Here is a 22,457-nt window from a genome sequence, read left to right as displayed (position 1 = left end):
TGGCCTTACATATCTGGACATTCCGAACCCAGTGGCAGTCATCCCATTGCCCCATCACTAGATGGTCCCACCAATCACTGCTAGTGGGATACTGCCACACTTGTCAGGGCCCCCGACGGGGGGGGGAGGGGCTGCTGGGGTACCGGGGCCATAGGGACGTGGTCTGTAGGGTCCTCCTTGGGATCATCCTCCCAGATCTTGTGGAAGACCCCCATGAGGACCAGGGGCAGTGGGGGCAGCAGCTACCCTAATCCCAGGCAGTGGGGGGAGGCTGCCCTGCCATGGTGCCACGTGTCACCGTCGGGCTCTGTGGGATCCGGCTGTAGTCCCTGTAAGCGCTTAGCTGCATCTAGCAGGGCTCTGCCACTCTCACCTTGTGCAGGGACTGTGGCAGGGCAGGAGCCCTTTAAGGACACATGGAGCCAGTCAACCTGGAAGGGCTTGCCCTCCATGCATGCCACACTTCTGGGGTTAATGGGCTCCCTCTGTCAACAGATCTGGCTGCCGTATAGATGCTTTCTGTCGACAGAGCAGGAGCCTGTTTAACGTGTGGCTGTTCTCTGTCCACAGATGTTTTGCTGAAGTAATACTGCCGACAGTACCATCTGTTGGCAAACGGTGCCTGTGTAGACATAGCCTATAGTATTAAGTATTGTACTATAGTTCTGCCTGCCACATTCACTTGCAGCAAGAATCAAAAGGGAGTTCGGTTAGAAAATAATTCAGGGTCCTCAGAGGAAATATATTTTTGGTCTGCTCTCTTATAAGAGGTGGTATTGTGGCTGGGGATATGTCATCTTTCCAGAACAGGAAAGGTGACAATAGGATCCCTTTTCACACTCCTGACAGTATGCTGAAAGGTTCTGTCAAGACACCATTGTGAACAACTTGGCATGTTGAGGGTTTGTATGCTGAACGGATCAGGTTAACAATTTTGGATGGGATGCCACAGTGTTGCAGCAGTTTCCACAAAGAATCCCTCAATGCTGCCAAAGGCTCTTTCAAAGTCCATGACAATCATGTACAGGGGGGAGTTCCACTCAAGAGGCTCTGAGAGTTGCTATTTGGTCAGTACAAGATCTCTCACTTTGGATGGTATCCTGTTCTCCCCTGTCAATTTCTGTCTTCATTCTCTCCAAGAGAATCCTATTGAACACTTTTCCCAGAATAGATAGTTATGTGGTGCCCCTCCCATTCTTGCATTCCTTCAGGGTGCCTTTCTTTGGAAGCTTGGGAAGGTAGCCATATTTCCAAGTCTTGTGAGATCTCCTCAGTGTCCCAAATTTTTCCGAACAGATTACATATGTTGACTGATGTCTCACTACCTGCCTTGATTGCTTCTGTGGGAATGCTGTCTGGACCAGGTGCTTTTTCGCTCTTCATATGGGTAATGGCTTTTCTGATTTCTTCTTTTGTAGGTCAGCTGCTGTTAATTTGCAGAGGTGTATTTGCAAGTGGGAACTCCACAGGCTCCATGTAGCTCTTCAAAGTATTCCTTGCATCTACTGAGCTGCTTGCTTGGGTTTGTTAGCACATACCCCTCTTTTTCCTGTACTGGCTCATCCACTGTATGCTCTGACCCAGCTAGCTTCTATGCAACGTCATACAGCTCTTGCAAGTTTCTCCATCCTGCACCTTGCTCTGCTTTTGCCAAGTTTTCCACAAAGTTCTTCTTGTCCCATTTTACAGACTTTTTAATTTCTCTGTTGGCTTCTGAATACAGTCTCTGACCTTCCACCTTGGCTGCTCTTGTTTAGCTGTTGCTATTGCAGCTTTTCTGTCCTTTCGTTCCTTCACTTTTTGCAGAGTTTCTGCTGTGATCCATTCTTTATGAAGTCTCATCCTCTTTCCCAATGTTTTATCACAGGTCTCCTTCCAGGCTATCTTGGGGTGTGCCCAAATTTGTTTCATGGAAACATTTCAGGATGAGTTTTGTCAAAAGTGCAAACCTGTTGGACAGCTCTACTTGGAGACTGGCTTGTATCTATATCCTTCAGCTGTTCCATGTTGAATCTCAATCCCATCTTGGTTGCTTTTGTGTTGTACCACTTGAATTTGAACTTGAGCTTTACCGTGACCAAATGGCGGTCTGAACCTACAATGACGGGACGAGGAATTAACAAGGGAAAGACGAGACAATAAGGATCAACCAGTCCAACAACACCACCATCATACTGAGAGGGGATGACCTGGAAGGATGAAGTGGAAAAGACTGGCAGATGACCTATGCTCCACCTAGAGTACAAAGGTTTAAGTCAAAGTAAGTCATATCCCATCTTGTTTTTGCTGTGTCTAGTCTAGCAAGGCTTCATTATCAATGCAGACAAATGATTAAGAGTGCAGAATGTCACGTAATTTATGCCACAACTCCTTAACTTCCCTCAATTAAATCTCAAGGACTCCACTATTCTTTTAGTGAAGTCCTGCAGTGATTTAAAATCACTGGTGCGGACACTGGAGGAAGCATGGCAACTACATCTGGGGATGAGGAAAGGAAGTTATTGACTTGTCAGAGAGCGCTGTATAAAGCATGGTGTCATACATTGGAGGGGTAGCCGTGTTAGTCTGGATCTGTAATAGCAACGAAGGGTCCTGAAGTGAGTCTGTGCTCACGAAAGCTCATGCTCAAAACTTTTCTGTTAGTCTATAAGGTGCCACAGGACCCTTCGTTGCTATGTATAAAGCATGGTTTCCCAAACTGGGGGGCATGAAGAAATTCCAGAGGGGCGCTAGGCAACCCAGCCCAAGAAAGAGCCAGCTCTTGCTTCCAGCTCTCAGCCCCTGCCATTTCACATGGGCGACCCAGCACAGCCACTATAAAAAGCAGGCAGACTGTGAAGGCCCACGTGGAGCAAGCTGCCTCCTGCAAAGGTGAGTGAGTGTGGGTTGTCAGTGGGAGGAGGAGGAGGCGGTGTTTAGATGAGGGCCTTTCAGTGCCTGCCTTTGGGGGGAGGGGAGAGGCTCAGGCTGGCAGCTGACAGGTGGCTGGCCCACAGTAGAAATAAAAGAGGTGGGGGGGGTGAAGGTTTCTCAAAAATCAAAAGGGGGACATGATGCCGAAAATTTTGGGAACCACTGGTGTAGAGGAATCCCTTGGTTAGAGTCAAAAGCTGGTCAGATCAAACTATCATGAAGCGACGTAGTTTAAATTCAGGTTCTTTCTGGCCCTTGATTTTAACTTCAGAAAGAAATTACCCTTTTTGGGAGCATGTGAAAACTCAAGGCACTGAACTCACTAGGAATGTCTGTCACTGAAGTACCCTCTAGGCATGAAAGGCAGAATTTAAACCAGGGAAAACCAGGCATAACCTCCCAGGGTTTAGGTTCCACAGAGAGGGGAAAACAGAAAAAGAGGTAAAGAAACAACAGTTCTCATCATTAAAGTAGAATTCTTTTTAAAAAAAGACAAATAAAAATCTGCAAAATTACTATGGTTAACACACTCAGAAATCTCTAAAAAACTAAATTACACTAAATTCTTTAATATCCGGCATTCTATCATCTGCAACTCTCAAATAACCAGCATTTTAATCTTAAGTAAATTTTAGTTACTTTTCCCATAAGTGCAGTATAGTTAAAATAAATACAAATAAATACGTTTGTTTACAGTGTACAACACTACTGATGTTGGTAAATAAAGTACTCTTCATACATTTGTTCATTTCTTAATACCTAATCTTGTTTTTAGTGTTATGCTTTGCTAGGTTATACCTCTCTATTATCCAGAATATTTGAATATCCTGCAACTTCCTGGTCACAGGGCTGCTGGATATGAAAGAGTTTACTGTAATAAGAACGAGAGAAAAATACAGTTGAGGTAAGCTCTCTCAGATACTGCTGAGACTCCATCGCAGGCAGAAGCAGCTGAGAAAGTCTTGAAGACTGTTTGCCCGTCCACTCTATATAGCCTCACTGCAGGACACCAGGCTGCAGGGGACACATCCTTGAACCTAACTGACATTATTACGTAAAATTTGAGACACATGGTGTGTAAATGCACTGCAAGTGGAACACCCACAGGGACACAACTTGAAGTTCTTTTCAAGAAGGCTACAATAACTCTGCCTAGCAAGACAAGTAGTCAAAACCAGCATGCAATGGAGAATTCCACCGTCTCCCCACACCTTTTCTTTTCTTCTGTACCTCTATCACTCTCAAAAACCTAATTAAAGCTCTAAGAAAATTTCATACTGCTGTCAAGTCTGGCCCATGATAAGTTTGTACAACCACCACAGACAGTTCCCACTCTCTTGTTCGGCACTTTTCACAGACTGACAGCAAGCGCTTACTGTGAGAACAGATTCAGCAGTGCCATGCTGGAGCTGTTTAAAGCAGATCAATACCAGTAGAAGGCACTTCCCCAGTCATTTAGGTGCTTCTTTCAGATAGCCTTAAAGAAAGGAAGAACCTATTTTTCTTCTGTTAAAAACTTATCTTGAATTAAAAATTCAGGGTGGCAACCCTCCCACGGAACAGTACAGGGGTAGGGAACCTGCAGCCTGCAGTCCAAATGTGGCCTGCTGCTTGCCTTGATCTGGCCAGTGAGGCTTAAGGCTCAGGACTCATGCTCTGTCCCAGACAGGCTCAGCTCCCTGGTACTGGGGAGATCCGAGCCCCATGAGCCCAATCAACATAAGCTGTGGGCTGGATCTGACCCACAGACTCTATCTACCACAGGGAGGAAGCACCTTTGTGTGCTGCAGGGAAGTGCTTCCTATAGGTATCACCTTTGTTGCTCCCATTGGCTGGGAACTGTGGCCAATGGGAGTGGTGGGGCCTGTACCTGGAAAGAGCACTTTCTTGCAGTGCACAGTGCCATGTGGCCCCACCTGTGCCCATTCCCACCAAGCTGTGCCAGGTATGCACCCCAATCCCCTGCTCCTTCCCACCTCTATCCCATCCTGCTCCTGCACCCTTCCTCCTGCTCATACCCGACGTCCCCATCCCAACCCATTCCTGACCCTTCCCTCCCTCCCAGATTCTGCATCCTGTCAACACACTCCTGCACACTCCACTCTGCTCAGATCCTGCGTACTCACCCGAGCCCAGTCCCACAGGCAGACTCCATGTGCTCACTCCCACAGCGTGCCTCCTACCTAGAAACCTCACTCCTATCTACAAGCCTGTTCCCTGGCAGCCCCCTCCCACACTCCAAACCCCTCAATTTTGGCTCGACCCCAAACCCCAGCACCCCCCCCCCCCAAAAAAATGTACCAGGCCCAGGTCACCAGAAATTAATCCAGCCTGGGGGATATGTAACCTCTCCAATGTCACCCCACACGCACCCACCATACAGCTGGAGCTTGAAGGGAGTGTCTGTCTTTTTTTTTTTTCTCTCACTTGCGTATGGCCTCCTGACTCATTTTTTCTGTGGGTCAGTGGCCACCCAAACCAAAAACAATTCCCCAACTCCTGGAATAGCAGTTTAATCTCATTTTTTTAAAAAAGCAGCAGTTTCTTTGGGGGAAAAGAAAACAAAGTAGTAAATGAAAAGGTGTGTCAGACACATCAAATCTTGACAGTTGCAGCGTAGTTTCAGTGCAGCTCAAACCTTCTCCACTCTATACATTTCACAATTTTCAATTTTGGTTTGTGCGCTCAATAAACTCTAAGCAGTAAAAACCCAATGTGATGCAGCTAAAGTACTCTGCTCCCTCCTACTATTTTCTGGATTTTTACAATTTTGAGGTGGTGTGGCAATATTTCATTGTATTTCAAGTAGAAATATGCTTTTTGAAAATTCTAAACGATAAGAACCTATAATAAAATTATACATAGAAACCTTAGAAAATTTACTATGTTACTACTCAAGAAACAGTTATAAGAATAGTATTTAAATTAAATAAAATGCCAGTGATTAATGTTCCCTCAAATAATTCAAAGGTGTACTATTCTGCCTCTGTTGTACCCTCCCATGTTTATCCTTACATGTCAAAGTTTCAGTAATTCAGGTATCGTTTGCCTAAGTAACACATTAATAAACTGATATTTAATTTTACTTACCAATAGCTTTGGTATAATGCCTTGCTCCAAGAAGTAATTCTGGAGCTCGATACCAGAATGTTACAACTACTGGATCCAAGTCTGCTAAAGGCTTCAGAGGTGAATTAAATAATCTGGCAAAGCCCATATCAGCTGCAAAATTAAAAAAAAAAAAAAAAAGAAAAAAGAAAAAAAGAAATGAACTTTCTTAAAAAGTGAAGAAAACTTCACATTGATCAAATGAAATATTTGAGCTCATTTGTTAGATCTACCAAAACTGTGCTAAAAGGCAAACATACTATAGTAAATATGAATCTGATAATCTAACTTAACCATTTCCTATAGTAATGTTGAAATTATTCAGCAGCATCACCTTTAAAGTATTTCATTATAAATCATTGCTAAAGCAAGCCTTTTAGAATCAAGAATTTACCACTGTTCTGAAAAAAGCATGCCAACTCATGTAGCTCTCAGAACATTGGGTAAGTCCCTATTGGCCAGCACAGGGATCAGTTTTCTGCCTGGTGGAATATTCCTTTATCACAGGGCTGTTCATTCAGGAGACATTAAAGGGGAAAAAAGTGGGTGAAATAGTAATTCTGCAAAGGTTAGAATGGTTTATAATACATACAATATGACAAAAACTACCTATGCAAAGCTGACTGCAGCTGAAGCACAGTTTCCTTCATGACCCAAACAAGAAGTGACTCCAACCATGAGGGTATCTTCTTCCTCCTTTCACTTTAAATTGGTCACAAAGTATCACCGGTACCAAGATGAAACCATTTAAGGTATGCTTTTAAAATTGCTTTCATTTTGGAAAAATTTCCCTTTACTAATAACACGTTCAGAAAAAATCTTCTGTCTAAACTGCTTGTTTTGATTTGTAATCTATAGCTTCCCATAGAGCTGTCTGAACTCACCAGAATTTAGATGGTACAGAACAAGATGGACAGAGGATAGAGATTGTGAGTGTTCCCACTAACCCTGGTTATTGAAGTCCCAAACACTAAATAATTTGGTATCATGGTGTGGGAGCCTATATATACTGAGTAGGACCAGGAAAGAGCATGGGGTCTACGACTCTTTTGAGAGTGAAGGGGTTAAACACATTCCACATGTAATAACTCAGTTATTGAGTAAAACTTGCAGAGTAAATACTCGCATCTAATTTTGCTCCACAATCTAAAGTAACTGTTTGCCTCTATGTATATCCCTACTTAAAAATTTATTGCATTTAAGAAACATTTTACAGTTTTCTACATTAAAAATCAAGATAATTCAAGGTATGAAGAATTCATAGATATCTTTAAAATGTGGGGACATACCCAGTAAAAAGTGGACTCAAAATAGCACAAAAAAAACTATAAAGCTTATTTTATGTTAAATATACCAGTTATGTGTTTTTTAAAAATGTATTAATACTGGAAGAGTGGAAGCCTTTAGTAGGGTGATTCTTTTCTTACTGTTGCAAAATCATGTTAAAATTACAAGTTTTTCAAACGGATAACATGCTTAGAAATAAAGGCTTTTCTATTGTTGGGACTGGATGGCTCAGAGGACTGGTGGTCGGATGCAGAATCTTTAACCTGTCCATCAGCAACATCTGACCAAATTTAGTAGCAATCTAAAGTTATTACCAAATGACTTAGCACATAACTACCACTTGTGAAATAAGTTGGTGGTCTGTGAGAAAATACTAATGGATAATAGTCTACATCACAAAAGCCACCACCGCAGCTGACACTGCATGTGTATGGAGACTGACCTCTCATTCTTGGCAGCGCATGCTCCACAAAGAATAAGGTAATGGGATAAAATGTTCACTTCTGCTGTCCATGCTGTACCTGTTTTGTAGATAGAAGACCTTGGTCTCTATCACTAATCTCTCTCTGGTGGGTGCTAAATTTTTAAAGGATGGCATTTGCTGAAGTGCTCAGAATTGACCTAATTCTACTCCTACTGAAGTCATTTCCCAAAGCTCTCAATAGCAGCAGAGTTAGGCCAGTGTCAAGCATGTCAGGAAAATCCCACCCTTGTTTAGCAAATTAGTGATTAACAGTTGGTGCTTCAGATTAACAAAACCACCACAAAATACAGAGCGATACTGAGGAAGAATCATTTCATTAAAGAAAAGGTCAGAGGGAAGTGAAAAACAAACCTTTAAAAAAAATCTGTCAAAATGGAGTGCCTGCCTATATTAGTATAACAGTATAGGCTGTGCATTAGAAGGCTGATGCTGTAACAATGCTGTACTAGTGCATGCTATGGTATGGCTCACTACTGTTAGACTATGGTTAGATTATTTTAGTTACTTTTTAAAACAGACTTTATTTAATTATTTGGAGATTCTGCAAAATGAAGGATAAAAGGGGAAAAGCTTCAGTTTCTTTCCCTCCCACCCTACTTTCCCCTCACCATTGTGAAGATATTTAGTGTTAGTTCTTAATAAACTGTCTCTCTCAAACAATTTTTCTGGACTTTTTAAGACTGTTAGCTTCCTGTGTTTTTCAGGAACCTGGCTATCCTTTCATGGGCAGTTTGTAATCCAACAGCCACTCTCGCTTTTATTATAAAATTTAATATTTGCAATAGTAAACAGTTTCCTGTTTAGTTTTTAAAATACGGAGCAAGTTACTGTCTTGGCACTTCGGTGGTAAAAGGAGGTAATTTAAAATCTCACTTATTCTCCTTCACTTTTCCAAGCTGCCTGTTATCTTTTTCCCATATGAATCCCCCTCCCAGCACAAACCCATATAACATAACAGCATAGGGATTTTTCTCTCTCTTTCATTGATAAGGCTGTAGCTGTGCACTCTTAGGAACTGGTGCGAAGATCTGATAACAAAGAGCCAGTCACTCAAAATGGCTTTTGGTAAAGTATCTAGCATATACTATTATTTTAAGTAACTATCTTAAGTGATTCAACTGCACCTTTAGAACATTCTAACTTAAATGCTACACTGGGACTTATCAAAGATATAACATACCAATTTTTACTCTTCCTCGCTCAGGACCTTCACCCATAACTAAAATATTAGCAGGTTTCTGTGGAAAAAAAATAAATATACAATACATATACCAAGATAATCCTAAACAACATTTGTCTCTGAAACAATAAATTAGCTTTGTTTCACCAGTTTTAAATCAAATGCAGCATGATAAAATCATAGGTCTTTACTTTGTGATAAAGCTGTGTAAGTATCCAAAACACAGGCTTTCCTTTGCTACCTCTGCCCCTTAGGTTTTCCCTCGCAGTGTCTTTTCCCCAGGGCTTTTTAAACTATGTCCCTCAGACTAAGTGTCATTGTGATGTCTTTCTTCCACCTGCAACAGCAAACATAAGCTTTCAAGAGTTCCAACATTGCCCTATGAACTGGTCAGCTCATCAGGATACGCATCTATTAGGTCACTGCCTCTTCTCCATCTCACTTAAAAAACACAACAGGAGTAAGGGGTTCTCTCTGCAACATAAGTTTTGCCAAGAGTTATTATGTACATCTTCAGACAGACATTTTACATGAACATGAAAAATCTCAAGATACAGGTTTAATACCAGTCACTATACAAAAATATACACTACAAAAAAAGCTACATAACCCATCATCTAAGTTTACTATCCCAGTTTGATATATCACACCAATTCAGCCAGCTTTAAAGACTTAAAATAAAAGCATATCCTTAAAACTATTGTCTAAAGGCTTCTCCCACTGATGTAGTGGTTATCAAATATTAAGAAGTAAGACTCTACACTAAGAAAGTGAGTTACAACTTTATGCTAGAAAATGGTAGAATCATTTGTAAACTTGGGCAAACTGAGTTTACCCATTTCTAAACTCGGAAATAAGTTTAGGTTAGTTTACCCACTTTTTTTTTAAAATAAACACAGCTGATAACATACTTAGAGGATACCTATACTGAGCACTTCTTATGGTGGCCTGTTGTGTACATACCCCACACACAGTCTGTGCATGAGTATAAGCAGCAGCTTAGATAGGAGGTACTACTAAGGTGAGTAAAGATGCTCCTGAACCCAGTGGCTATGAACCATATATGCCCAAACAACACTATCCGATCTCGATTGCTATTTTTAGCAGGCAGAGATTCCAGCAGTGGCAAGGCAAAGGAGAAGCCTCTGGCACTCCGAACCCTTTCCTGCCCAAGAAAGCTGACAGAGCCTTTCCCTGCTGCAGGGAAATACTCCATAAATGGGGAGAAAGCTGCAGCAGCTCTACACTGCTAAGCCCATTCCACAACCTCTCACTTACGTGAATAACTACACACTGCACTGCGAAGACTGACTGTTACTCACCATGGTGTGTAGTTAGACATAACTCTACATGCTGCCAGTAGTGGTGTGGAGCTAAATTACTCAAGGAAATCTGTGTTACTGTGCACTTGCAGAATTCATGTTCCCTGCCAATGTTTATCTGCAGAGCTGGACAAACTGCAGTTACATCTTTTGCCTACCAGCAGCTATTGTGGCACGGGGGCACAGGCATCCTGCACAGAAGCCGCATTCCTCACAGCGGGGCCAGATAAAGGCAGCTTAGGATGAACAAAGCAAGGTACAGGAGGCTGCTGAGGGGTCACACACGGGTGTGCAGGCTCAGGAGCTAGTGGGGTGACAACACTGGGCGCAGGGCTGAATAGAAGGGTGGGCTGCTGGGCCACATAGCAACAGGGGCAGGTGTGTGTGTGACTGAATGAGAGAGACGAGGCTCCCAAACTCCCATATAATCCCCCACTCTAAGAACCTGCTCCACACATCTCCCACTTTCTTCCATCCATAACCACCAGCTCTCCAGGTTCACACCGAATCTCCCTCCAAATAATTGTTTGCCTCTCTCTCAGCTCTTCCATTACCCCTGACTCCCCATGCCTTATGCTGCTTCTGAAAAGTATGGGAAGGGTTTCAATATATTGTAGTTTAACTATTACTAGGGCTAATAATCGCCATCAATACAAACAATTAACTCAAAACAAATCAACTTAATTTTTTAAGAAAATCATGCTTAAATCGCAATTTTACCACACTGTTAAAGAACAGAAAGCCAGTTTAAATTACAAATATTTTGATGCTTTCTATATTTTCAAACATACTGATTTCAATTACAAAACAAACTGTACAGTGCCCAGTTTATATTACAAACGTTTGCACTGTAAAGAGAACATAAGAAACGGTATTTTTCAATTCATCTGATACAAATACTGTACTGTTAGTGGGTTTTTTTTGGTTACATAACTGCACTCAAACACAAAACTTTAGCCCCTACCAATCCACTCATTCCTACTTCTCATTCAGCCAATCACTAGGCAAACAGGTTTGTTTACATTTACTGGAGATATTGCAAAGGAGAAACAGGCAGCATTATCACCTGAAAGTGAAAGCAGGTGTTCACAAAGTACATCTGTAGTTGGCATGGCAAATTATTTACGTGCCAGACTTGATAAATATTCATATCCCTGCACGTTCCAACCAGCACTCCAGAGGACATGCTTCTATGCTGATGATGGATTTTGTCTCCTGTTTCCTGCCATAATTTTGTCTGGTGTTCATATGAACAATGTGTTTTATAAATTAGTCTCTTGCAATCAGATATGCATAGATTCCTTGAATGCTAACACTTGTGTGTGAATCAAAGCTGCATTAAAATTAAAAACAGTTGACTTAAGAAAACACCAGAAAAATTAGACTTAATGAAGTCCCTAAACGGTTTGTGATTTTCTATAAGCACTTATACTGCAATAGCTAGCCAAACAGTGGTGCATTTAAGTTACAGCTCGTTTTGATTTTCCTGGTTTGAGACACTGCAAAGATTAGTTATTTTGCTATATCTCCCCCACACCCTTACCTATGCCCATAAGGAAATCTAAACGCATGTAAGAACTGACGTAATTGCTCCCGATAGCTCACAAACACACATTAAGGCAAGTTTTAAAATTTTTATTTTTGAGAATATTGTAGCCATCTGGCTATTGTGTCAAACATTTGACTTTTTTAAAAAAAAAAAAGAAATTGTAATAAATTAGGACATATAAAATAAGGCACATTAAAAACATAAGGGCTACGTCTACACGTGCACCCAACTTCGAAATAGCTTATTTCGATGTTGCGACATCGAAATAGTCTATTTCGATGAATAACGTCTACACGTCCTCCAGGGCTGGCAACGTCGATGTTCAACTTCGACGTTGCTCAGCCCAACATCGAAATAGGCACAGCGAAGGAACGTCTACACGCCAAAGTAGCACACATCGAAATAAGGGAGCCAGGCACAGCTGCACACAGGGTCACGGGGCGGACTCAACAGCAAGTCGCTCCCTTAAAGGGCCCCTCCCAGACACACTTTCATTAAACAGTGCAAGATACACAGAGCCAACAACTAGTTGCAGACCCTGTATATGCAGCACGGACCCCCAGCTGCAGCAGCAGCAGCCAGAAGCCCTGGGCTAAGGGCTGCTGCCCACGGTGACCACAGAGCCCCGCAAGGGCTGGAGAGAGAGTATCTCTCAACCCCCCAGCTGATGGCCGCCATGGAGGACCCCGCTATTTCGATGTTGCGGGACGCGGATCGTCTACACGTCCCTACTTCGATGTTGAACGTCGAAGTAGGGCGCTATTCCCATCCGCTCATGGGGTTAGCGACTTCGACGTCTCGCCGCCTAACGTCGATTTCAACTTCGAAATAGCGCCCAACACGTGTAGACATGACGGGCGCTATTTCGAAGTTATTGCCGCTACTTCGAAGTAGCGTGCACGTGTAGACGCAGCCAAGTACTGCAAGGTAATTTATTTGCAGGACTAATAATTATGTCCTGTGAAAGGCTCCATCAAGGCTTATTAGTATAATTGCATACTACACAGTAGTAGGCATCCTTCAGTCTGCATAGACTATGGATCGCGCCCTTTAAAGTTTCAATTGAGGACTTCATTTGCAGAGTCTATTGTGACTATAAAGACCCACACGAGTGACAGTCCTTGCTGCATCTCTTGCAGATGTAGTGGGTGTCTGGCAAGTCCTTATTGTGCTTTCTGTGTGCTCGCTTCTCCTCTGCTAGCTGTCTGATCTTCAACTTGCCCTTCTGAAGGCCCTTGTGTAACCCCTGCCTCCATCTGCTGCGGTCGTCTGCTAGTTCTTCCCAGTTGTCCAGCTCGATGTCTACCTCTCTGAGGTCTCTCTTGCAGACATCTTTGTAACGCAACTGGGGGCGTCCGGGAGGTCTTTTGCCAGAGGCTAGCTCACCATACAGGATATCTTTTGGAATCCTTCCATCGTTCATCCTGTGGACATGGCCAAGCCAGCGGAGTCGACGTTGCCTGAGGAGGGTGTGCATGGTTGGGATTCCAGCTTGCTCGAGGATGGCAGTGTTGGTAACTCTGTCCTTCCATGATATTCCAAGGATGCGCCTGAGGCAGCGCAAGTGGAAGACGTTCAGCCTCTTTTCCTGGCGGGCATACAGGGTCCAAGTCTCGCTGCCATAAAGGAGGGTGCTGAGGATGCAGGCTCTGTAGACTTGCATTTTGGTGTGAGTGTACAGCTTGTTGTTATTCCACACTCTCTTGCTGAGTCTGGACAGAGTTGTGGCCGCTTTTCCGATCCTCCTATTTAGCTCAGTGTCCAACGACAGGGTGTCAGTGATGGTGGACCTGAGGTAAACGAACTCGTGGACTACCTCTAACGTATAGTTGTCAATGCTGATTGATGGGGATTCAGCAACATCCTGACCGAGTACATTCGTCTTCTTTAGGCTGATGGTAAGCCCAAAGTCCGTGCACACTTTGGAGAACTGATCCAGCAGTTTTTGAAGCTGGTCTTCTGTGTGAGACACTACAGCAGCATGCATACAAAGTATGAGCCTACTGTAGCAATGAGTGAGGGGGTAGTAAGGACAGAGTGCAGATCAGGCAATTCACAACTTATCTGAAAGTTCCAGGAGGGCATGGGAAAAAGCAGTTAAGTGTGGGGTTCCAGTGACCTGGGATGTGAGAGGGGCGTAGGGAAGGGGGTTGCACAGAGGATGCAGGTGGAAACCCAGTAGGCTGTAGGCTGGTGCAGCCCACTGAAGTGAAAGAGGGCCATTGAGTGCAGCACACCCACTCTTCATGGTTGCCCATCCCTGAGCTTTCATATGCAGAAGGCTACTTTACTGGAGCTGTGTGCCAAGTTCACCCCAGCCATGCAGTGCACAGACACCAAGGCAACAGCTGCTTTTACAGTGGAGAAAAGGTGTAAATCACTGTCTGTAAGCTTGCAACCTAAATTATTCTCAGTTGGTGGACGGTCTGCTTGTCTGTTTATGGTAAGGGCCCTCCAATCAATCAAAACAAACCCACAAGACTGAATTCCAAGGATTAAGACCTCTGGGTCTTCATCTTCCACATTTACATTTGACCATACCTCCAGAATTTTAAAGAGTAACCAATCACAACTGAATGGTTAGCATTGAGTTCAATTTTCCATCAAAGTTAGAATTTGGCCACTTTGTTATGTATAAAGAATACAGCATCTACCCTTCCCACAGTGTTAACACTTCATGGAGTAAATGACTTCCTCCTTCCTCCACCCACACACAAACAATCACAGGTAAAGTATGTTATTTAAACAAAAACTGGCATCAAAGCTGAAACTTTGGTACAACAGGCAGTTTAATGTAATTTTTCGATGGTCAATTTTTCAATTTAACGATTAATTTTTTCAACAGTTCTTCACAAATGGAAGTTTCTCCTTGAGCAGGAGGTAATGACAGGCCTTCAGTGAAACGTGTAAGAAATGATCCTTTTTCAAAATGACTACCAGCTTTTATTATTCTTTGGAGAACTCATATCACACACTGCTTTCAGTAAAGATGGCCACTGCCTCCATTCAATAGCTGATCGTAATGTTCATCTTTGCCACCTGGCACACAAGGAAAATCTTCAAGGCAGTTTTGTTTTTCCCCTATTGGGAACAATGTGAAGTAGTTACTATCCTTCAGCCTGGTGCTTCAGTTCTAGTGAGAACAATGAGAGATGGACACTTTCATAAAGGACAGTTCTTTGTGGAGTTCTTTGAAGGAGAAGATTTTGTGAGCTATCTTGTGCTGAAACCAAAAATTTCAGTTAGGAAGAAGAGCAAAATGCCATCAATCCTAAATATTTATTTTCATAAACTCCCCACTGCACTTGGCCTACTGAACAGAGGGAAAGAAGAGGAGAACCTGTTCATAGACACGGGCAAAAGGGAGTGTGAAAGACTGACAAGATGAACTGTTTGTTGGCATGTGTAAGGTGATGTGGAGGAGGGGAAAGTTAGTGGATGTGTACACAAGGGAAAATAAATATGAATATTTTAATTATTCACAAACATTACATATCCAGGAAAATACACAACTACAGTTACATTTTAAAAGAAAACCACACACATCAGGTATGAAAATGTGCAATTAAGATACCCAAAAGAATTTCAGCTATGCCTTGAGTTCAGAAAAAAAGAAAATGAATGTCTCTCAAAATAAGTTTGATTTAAAAAAATCAGTTTGAGCCCACCAGCATTAACATGTGATCACAAATATATGGATATTGCATAACATGTCTCACATAGCTGATATAAGGTTGGTTTGGGTGGCATAACCGAGAATTCCCATGGGGGCACATTAAATTAAATTTAAAGGTTTTTTCCTCATAAGGAAGATACTTCATATTTATATACATACACATTTAAAAAATTACATGGCTCAAACTTTTATTTTTATTCTTATTTTTTATGTTAGAAGATAGGGAATGACATCTCTTATTTACTAATTTATGATTATTTTAGTAACCACATGCCAAACTGTATTCGAATGGAAATTGGAATTCAATTAATGTACAAAATCTTTTAAAAATGGTTTAAATAAAACTACCTTAAATATGCTGAATATATCAAATTTTCTTTACAAAATGGCCGTTTCTACATGCTAATAAACAGTCCGAAATATGCTAATGAGGCACGGATGCAAATTCCCCATGCCTCATTAGCATAAGGTCACATGATTTAGAGTCCAGAAGACATTTTTCCGGGCTCCAACATGCCGACTGGAAGCGTGGCTCCCTGCCTGTCTTCCGGAAGGAAGTCCTTTTTCCAGAGGCCCCTTCTTCCCAAAACTTTTCAGGAAGAAGGGGCCTCTGGAAGGACTTCCTTCTGGAAGACACCCCCCCGCACCCAGGAGCCGCGCTTCTAGATGGGGTTTTGAAGCCCAGAAGAACGTCTTCCAGACTCCAAATCATGTGACCTTATGCTAATGAGTTACAGGGAATTTGCATCAGTGCCTCATTAGCATATTTTGGGCCGTTTGTTAGCATGTAACAGGATGTAGAAACAGCCAATATATTTTGCATTTAACGATAATGAAACAAATGAAGCATCTCTGATTTGTGACTTGAACTGATTGTTTCTGATTACAGTAACCTTAAGCTCCCTTTCCTTTTTTATTAAAGTGATAGAAAGACACAATGCTTGCAAGAGGGAAAATACTGCCTCATAGGAAACAATTGGTGGTGCTTAGTTTTTCCAGTTTACTGAATAGGAGCCTAAGCTTGTTCTGCTTTATCCCCTCGATACTGAACATGGCCCTTGTTGCTGCTGACTCCGCCTAGCAAGCAGGTTATACACAGAGATGTTCAAAGTCAAATACAAACGATTTAGTATCCCAAAAAGTATTCTCCCAACCTCAAAAGATACAAGGTGAAGTCAGTCACAATAGGAGAAGATCATAACATAACTGAAGACAGTTGGTAGTTTTTCAACTAGATATTAAGGACACAAGAACAAACTCTTTCACTGAGAAGGAGAGATGGGAATTTCAGCAAGAGACCACCCTGGGTTAACCAGATCTTGTTCACGGAATCTTGAATGATCTAACCAACAGAAAGCAGTCTTACAAAAAGTAGAATATGAGGTCAAGTTACAAAGGATGAATGCAAAAAACCAAAAAGTATACAGGGGCAAAGTTAGAAACGCCAAAACACAAAATGAGCTCAAGTTACCTGGAGACAAAACCTCCTATAAAAATTAGAAGTAAGACAAAGACCATGAACAGGGTAACCCATCACTCAATGAAGAGGGAATAACAGAAAATGTGTAAAAGGCAGAAATGCATAATCATTTCTGTTTTAGTTTTCACCAAGAAGATTGCTGGTGATTGGATGCCTAAGATAGTGAATACCAGTGCAAATGAAATACTTAGGAAGCTAAAAGAGGAAAAGAAAAAGTTAAAATTACCTAGACAAGTTAGATGTTTCCCAGTCACCAGGACCTGATGAAAAGCATCCTAGAATACCCAAGATGACTGTAAACTGGGAAGGGTAGCAAGTTCTTTGGAGGAAAGGCTTACATTTCAAAATCATCTGGACAAACTGGAGAAACAGTGAGAAGTAAACAGGATGAAATTCAATAAGGAGAAATGCGAAGTACTCTACTTATAAAGTAACAGTCAGTGGCACACATATAAAATGGGGTAATAGTGGAGAACAAGCTATAAGTCAGTGGGCCACCATTGCAAAAAAGCAGACATCATCCTGGAATGTATTAACAGAAGTGTTGTATACAAGTAGTAATTCTTCCACTCTATTATTCACTCATTAGGCCTTCACTGGAGTACACAGTCAAGGAATATATGGGCATACTGGAGAGGCTCAAGAGAAAAGTAAGGAAAATGATTAAAGGTGTAAAAAAACATGACCAATGAGAGAAGACTGAAAGAACTGGGTTTGTTTAGTTTAGAAAAGTAAAGACAGAGGGGACATGATAACTCTCAAGTACCCAGAAAGCTGTCACAAGGAGGGAGAAAAAGTATTCTCCTTAACCTCTGATGGTAGACCAGGAAGCAATGGGCTTAACTTGCAGCAAAGGGGGTTTAAGCTGCACATAAAGGAAAACATCCAGTTATGATGGTTAACCACTGAAATAAACTGCCTAGGGAATTTCGTGAATCTCCCTCACTGTAGATTTTTAAGAGCAAGTTAGACAAATACCTGTCAGAGATGGTCTACATCAGTGTTTCTTAAACTATGCTCTGTGAACAACTCACAGATGTGCCATGAGCGTCTGACACTTTTCTGATATACACTGATGGTATATATTTTCTGTTATTAAAACCAAACACAATGTTATGTCTCCATTGCTATGATACCTGATTAAATTACTTCATTTTGTTTTGTTGTAGATGTTGCTGTTTTCTTGGCCTGACAACCTTTTTTTTTAAATTTTATAGGCATTCCACATAAAGATTATTGTTTGGTGTTCTATGGTCTCAAAAAGTTTAAGGAATGCTGTCTAGATCAGTGGTTCCCAAACTTTTCACTAGTGTGGACCCTCAATCACCCCCCCACCCCCAAACCACCTGTAGACCCCATCAAAGCCAATTCTAGCCATCACGTACATTTCATTAAATGAAAAAGGAAACTACAACATATATTTTCGGATTACAATTAACGCTACTGGAAAATAATTTAAAAATAATTGATTGTACCGTTGCAATTTATTTAAAACTTATTTTCTATGATCATTTTTATTTTATTTTATTTTTTGCATGGGCCCCCTGCAATACCCTCACAGACCCCAGAGGTGGGGAACCACTGGTCCAGATGCTACTTGGTGCGGCCATAAGTGCAGGGGACTAAACTTGATGACCTCAAAGTTCCTTCCAGTTCTGTAATTCTAACACACACTGATACATTTTTAGATCCAAAGACCCTTCACGTAAATATACATAAAATATATGGCCATGTCTACACTAGCCTAAAACTTCGAAATGGCCATGCAAATGGCTTGCCGCCTCATGGCTCATCCGGATGGGGCTCCTTTTCGAAAGGACTCCGGCAACTTCGAAATCCCCCTATTCCTAACAGCAGACAGGAATAAGAGGATTTTAAAGTTGCCAGGGTCCTTTCGAAAAGGAGCCCCGTCTGGATGAGCCGCACAGCAGCAAGTTGTGTCAATTTCGAAGTGCCACGGCTGCCAGCATTCTAATGAGGTGCTGAATATGTACTTCAGCACTTTATTAGTAAACTTCGAAATGGCCTTCTGCATGGCCACTTCGAAGTTTTGGGCTAGTGTAGACGTAGCCTAGATGTTTAAGACAGCCGGCCTCCAAACTATAGAGTCTATATGCATAGCTGTCCTACCACCTTCAAAAAGGTATCATAGGTTAAAGTGCATTGAAGAATAAGAATGTTCACTCTGAAACTTCATATTATACACACCCACCCACCCCCATCTATATCACCGATTTGTGGCCTGCCCTAAATATTTCAGCAAAAATATAGACTTTGCGAAATGTAGACTTATTATCCAAATCCTTTTGAGTAGGTCATTTTAAAATAACATAGTTTTGGATATATTTAATACCACCCCCCCCACCCCCAAAAAAAGGGATTTCAGCAAGAAAAAAAAGTATTGGCATCAAGCGATCATTCTGCAAATACCTCAATTTCCAAGAATGCTAGCCCAAGTTTTATTTTTTTTTTAAATCCCGTTGATAACCAGATACTAGTACTTTTCTGAATCAAGTTTCTCCTAACACACCACTGAAGATTTACCACATTACTTTCTAGGAACAATCTAATATTTGTCCCAAAATTATCCAGGCAATGTTCATAACTACATAACTGCCCAAATTCTACCTTTCCCATCTTTCTTATATACTCCCTTTAAAATGTGTGTATCAGAAGAACACGCCTTCATTGTAAGTTAGGGAAGAAATGTAATATCTGGAAAACCATGTTTGACCAGCTGGGCTCCAACACGTCTATAATCATATTAATATAGAAACTCTTAACTACAGAAGCTATTCAGTTTAATTTGTGCCATGATCCATATTTAAAATACCCTAAAATAGTGACCTTGCACTAAAGAGCAACACCATCCCAGCTTAAATATGATCTGCAAAAAATTTTTTTACTACAGCTTGTCTCGATTATTAATAAAAGTTCTAAAAGGCGCTTTTTTTAATCTTAGAAATGTTAGGAATGTAAAGCTGGTCTATTTGGAGTTTCTTTTGGAAGATCTTCAGAAGGTCCAAGACATTTGTGATCTTGTAGCACCTTCTATGAAGAGCAAAAATATGGAAACTATTTTAATAAAGGCTTCCTGTACCCAAAACAATAGCTCACTGAATTCAAATAGGCAGTATAAAGAAAGATTTTAAACAATGACTTTAAAAAGTTTCATTCAACTTTCCTTCTGTGATGTTACCATATCAATTATTCTCCAGTTATTACTGTAAAATCTTTCAGCCTATACAGGATCTGAATCTCTAATAGGGAAAAAAAAATCAGCAGAGTTTTAAAACATCTGAAGAAGTGGGTCTGTCCCACCAAAGTTCATCACCTAATAAATTATTTTGTTAGTCTTTAAAGTGCTACATGACTGCTTTTTTGTTCTGTTCCATTTTGTATTTAAGAGGTGTCTCTAGGTACCGCTGAGAGGATCAAACCAGGGCAAACTCCTTAAAATGGGGCTACTTACAGCTCAAGACTGGGGGGACCTCCACTACGGGCACACCAAACCAGTCACAAAGAGAACTTCTGTTGTCACTCTGGCCAGCAAGAAGACACACAAGCAATTACTTCAGACATTCCAGCTTCCCTTGTGCCACAACCAGTATTCCTCTTTACAGAGATCAGAAATTATGAAAACCAATCTCACCAAATCCACACAAGTTCTTCAAGTCTCAAAAGGACCAGACACATCCCCAGGGCAATGCATACCTCAAGATCTTACCCAAAAGAGCACACTTTGTTCTGGTCTGGCTATGGTCTGAAGAAGTGGGTCTGTCCCACGAAAGCTCACCTAATAAACCATTTTGCTAGTCTTTAAAGTGCGACTTGACTGCTTTTTGTTTTGATAGTGTATAGACTAGCACGGCTTCCTCTCTGTTACTAAAAGAGCACACTGTATCAGTCCTTTAGAATCTAAAATCTAAAGGTTTATTCATAAAAATTAAAAATAGTGAGTAAAATTGATGAAACATTCAAATTACACAGATCAAAGTTCTTGATGCAAGCTTGCAGCAGATGGAAGAGGCTGCTATCTTAAAAGTCTCTGGAGTACATCCTTTGCTTGGAAGGGTTAGCATCCTTCCTAGTTCAGCTAATAGGGCTCCTGAAGAGATAAACTAGATTGAAGACTTCCCCTTTATACCCTTGCCCATGTGGAAGGAAATCGGTGTTCTTCTCTGTAGGGGAGCATGTCCGAATTGGAGATTGTCACATGAGCAGGTTACCTGTCCACATTCTCTTTTGGGTATTCTGCCATTGCCAGTCTTCTGGGCTACATGCCCATAGCCAAATTTCTCAGATGTGGACTAGAATTAAGTACAGCTTTAGCTGGCTAGGAATCCTTTCACAGTAGGTTGGCATGTCTGCTATTGTGGTCTCCCAGAGACCACAATTTCAACTACAAGCACAGAGCCAATACTTACAACTTCACATATATAAATGATACAAACATATAAGCAGTATGAACAGATTAATTGATTCACCAGCTTTCATTAGACACCTAACTTGGTCCACTTGGCATACAATTTGGTGCAAACCTAGGACTGTGGTTGTAATAATGTTCTCATGTTCATTTAAAATCCAATAACATCACACACACTTTCTGGCTTTTTATCAAAGCCCCAAAAGTACAGGGCAAATTTGTTTCTTTTGCAGGTCATCTTTTAATATATCACTTGAGGTAATCAAAATTTCTGTAAAAGTTTGTTCTTTTAAAGATCAGCCTTTAACAGAAAACAAAATGTTTAGTTATCATTTGCACAGTTACTTCAGATAGGTTTCACTGTAGAGTGGTAAAAGTTAAAATGTTTTAAAGCTAAACCAGGCAAGCGACTTTAAGAATAAAGACAAAATACCATGGAAGCATACTTTAAGTTCCTGACTAGAAGACAACAGAGACTACCACCAGGAAAATAAAGCAAAACAAGGCTCCTTTGCAGCAGCATGTTTCTTAGACATATAAAAAGATTACACAGATGCAGCACAAATCGCCAGGAGAAAATACTCAACTGGATTGTTTCTTCTCTATTTCTTATTCTGCCAGCACTACAGTAAGTACATACAGAGGTGCTTGTCGCAAGGTGAAAATATTGTGCATTATATAAATCTCATTTTGAGAAGATAATTAATAATAAAGCAATACACAAAACACACTTCACTCAAAGCAGACCAAATGAGATTTGCAAGCCTCACATATAGTGGCACGAAAATGCAAGATCTAGCTACTTCATTTCACCTTCCACTCACAATAAACTGATCTCCCCAAAGTGACCTCCTAAATTTTTCGAAAGATTCTTGTCTTTCACTTTATAAGCCCATGAAAATTAGATTTACTTGGTTGCTGACAGCTTAGAAGCCTTCCCTCCTTATGCTTGTTACACAGTAATGAATGAACAGGAAGCTTGATTTTCTGACAGGCTACACTCTTGCTAAGTGAATTTGTAATGCTCTTTTG

At 41.2% G+C, this 22,457-nt stretch overlaps 1 protein-coding gene across 6 annotated transcripts in view; it reads right to left on the bottom strand.

Moving 5' to 3' along the window:
* Positions 1–22,457, bottom strand: part of CDK8 (cyclin dependent kinase 8) — a 181,643-nt gene that overhangs the window by 35,948 nt on the left and 123,238 nt on the right. For 4 of the 6 annotated variants that reach the window (XM_074985692.1, XM_074985700.1, XM_074985712.1 and 1 more), the window contains 2 exons: positions 8,973–9,030; positions 6,004–6,135 (listed from right to left, as the gene is read on the bottom strand). In XM_074985692.1, coding sequence (XP_074841793.1) covers positions 6,004–6,135; positions 8,973–9,030 — 190 coding nt within the window. The remainder of the gene's footprint in view (positions 1–6,003; positions 6,136–8,972; positions 9,031–22,457) is intronic. The other 2 variants (XM_074985728.1, XM_074985720.1) reach the window with 1 other exon arrangement.

Source organism: Carettochelys insculpta, chromosome 1 (assembly GCF_033958435.1).
Source record: "Carettochelys insculpta isolate YL-2023 chromosome 1, ASM3395843v1, whole genome shotgun sequence".
In the NCBI taxonomy this organism is placed as follows: Eukaryota; Metazoa; Chordata; order Testudines; family Carettochelyidae; genus Carettochelys; species Carettochelys insculpta.
Note: the sequence above shows the minus strand (reverse complement) of the source record. Positions and strands in the feature narration are given on the sequence as shown.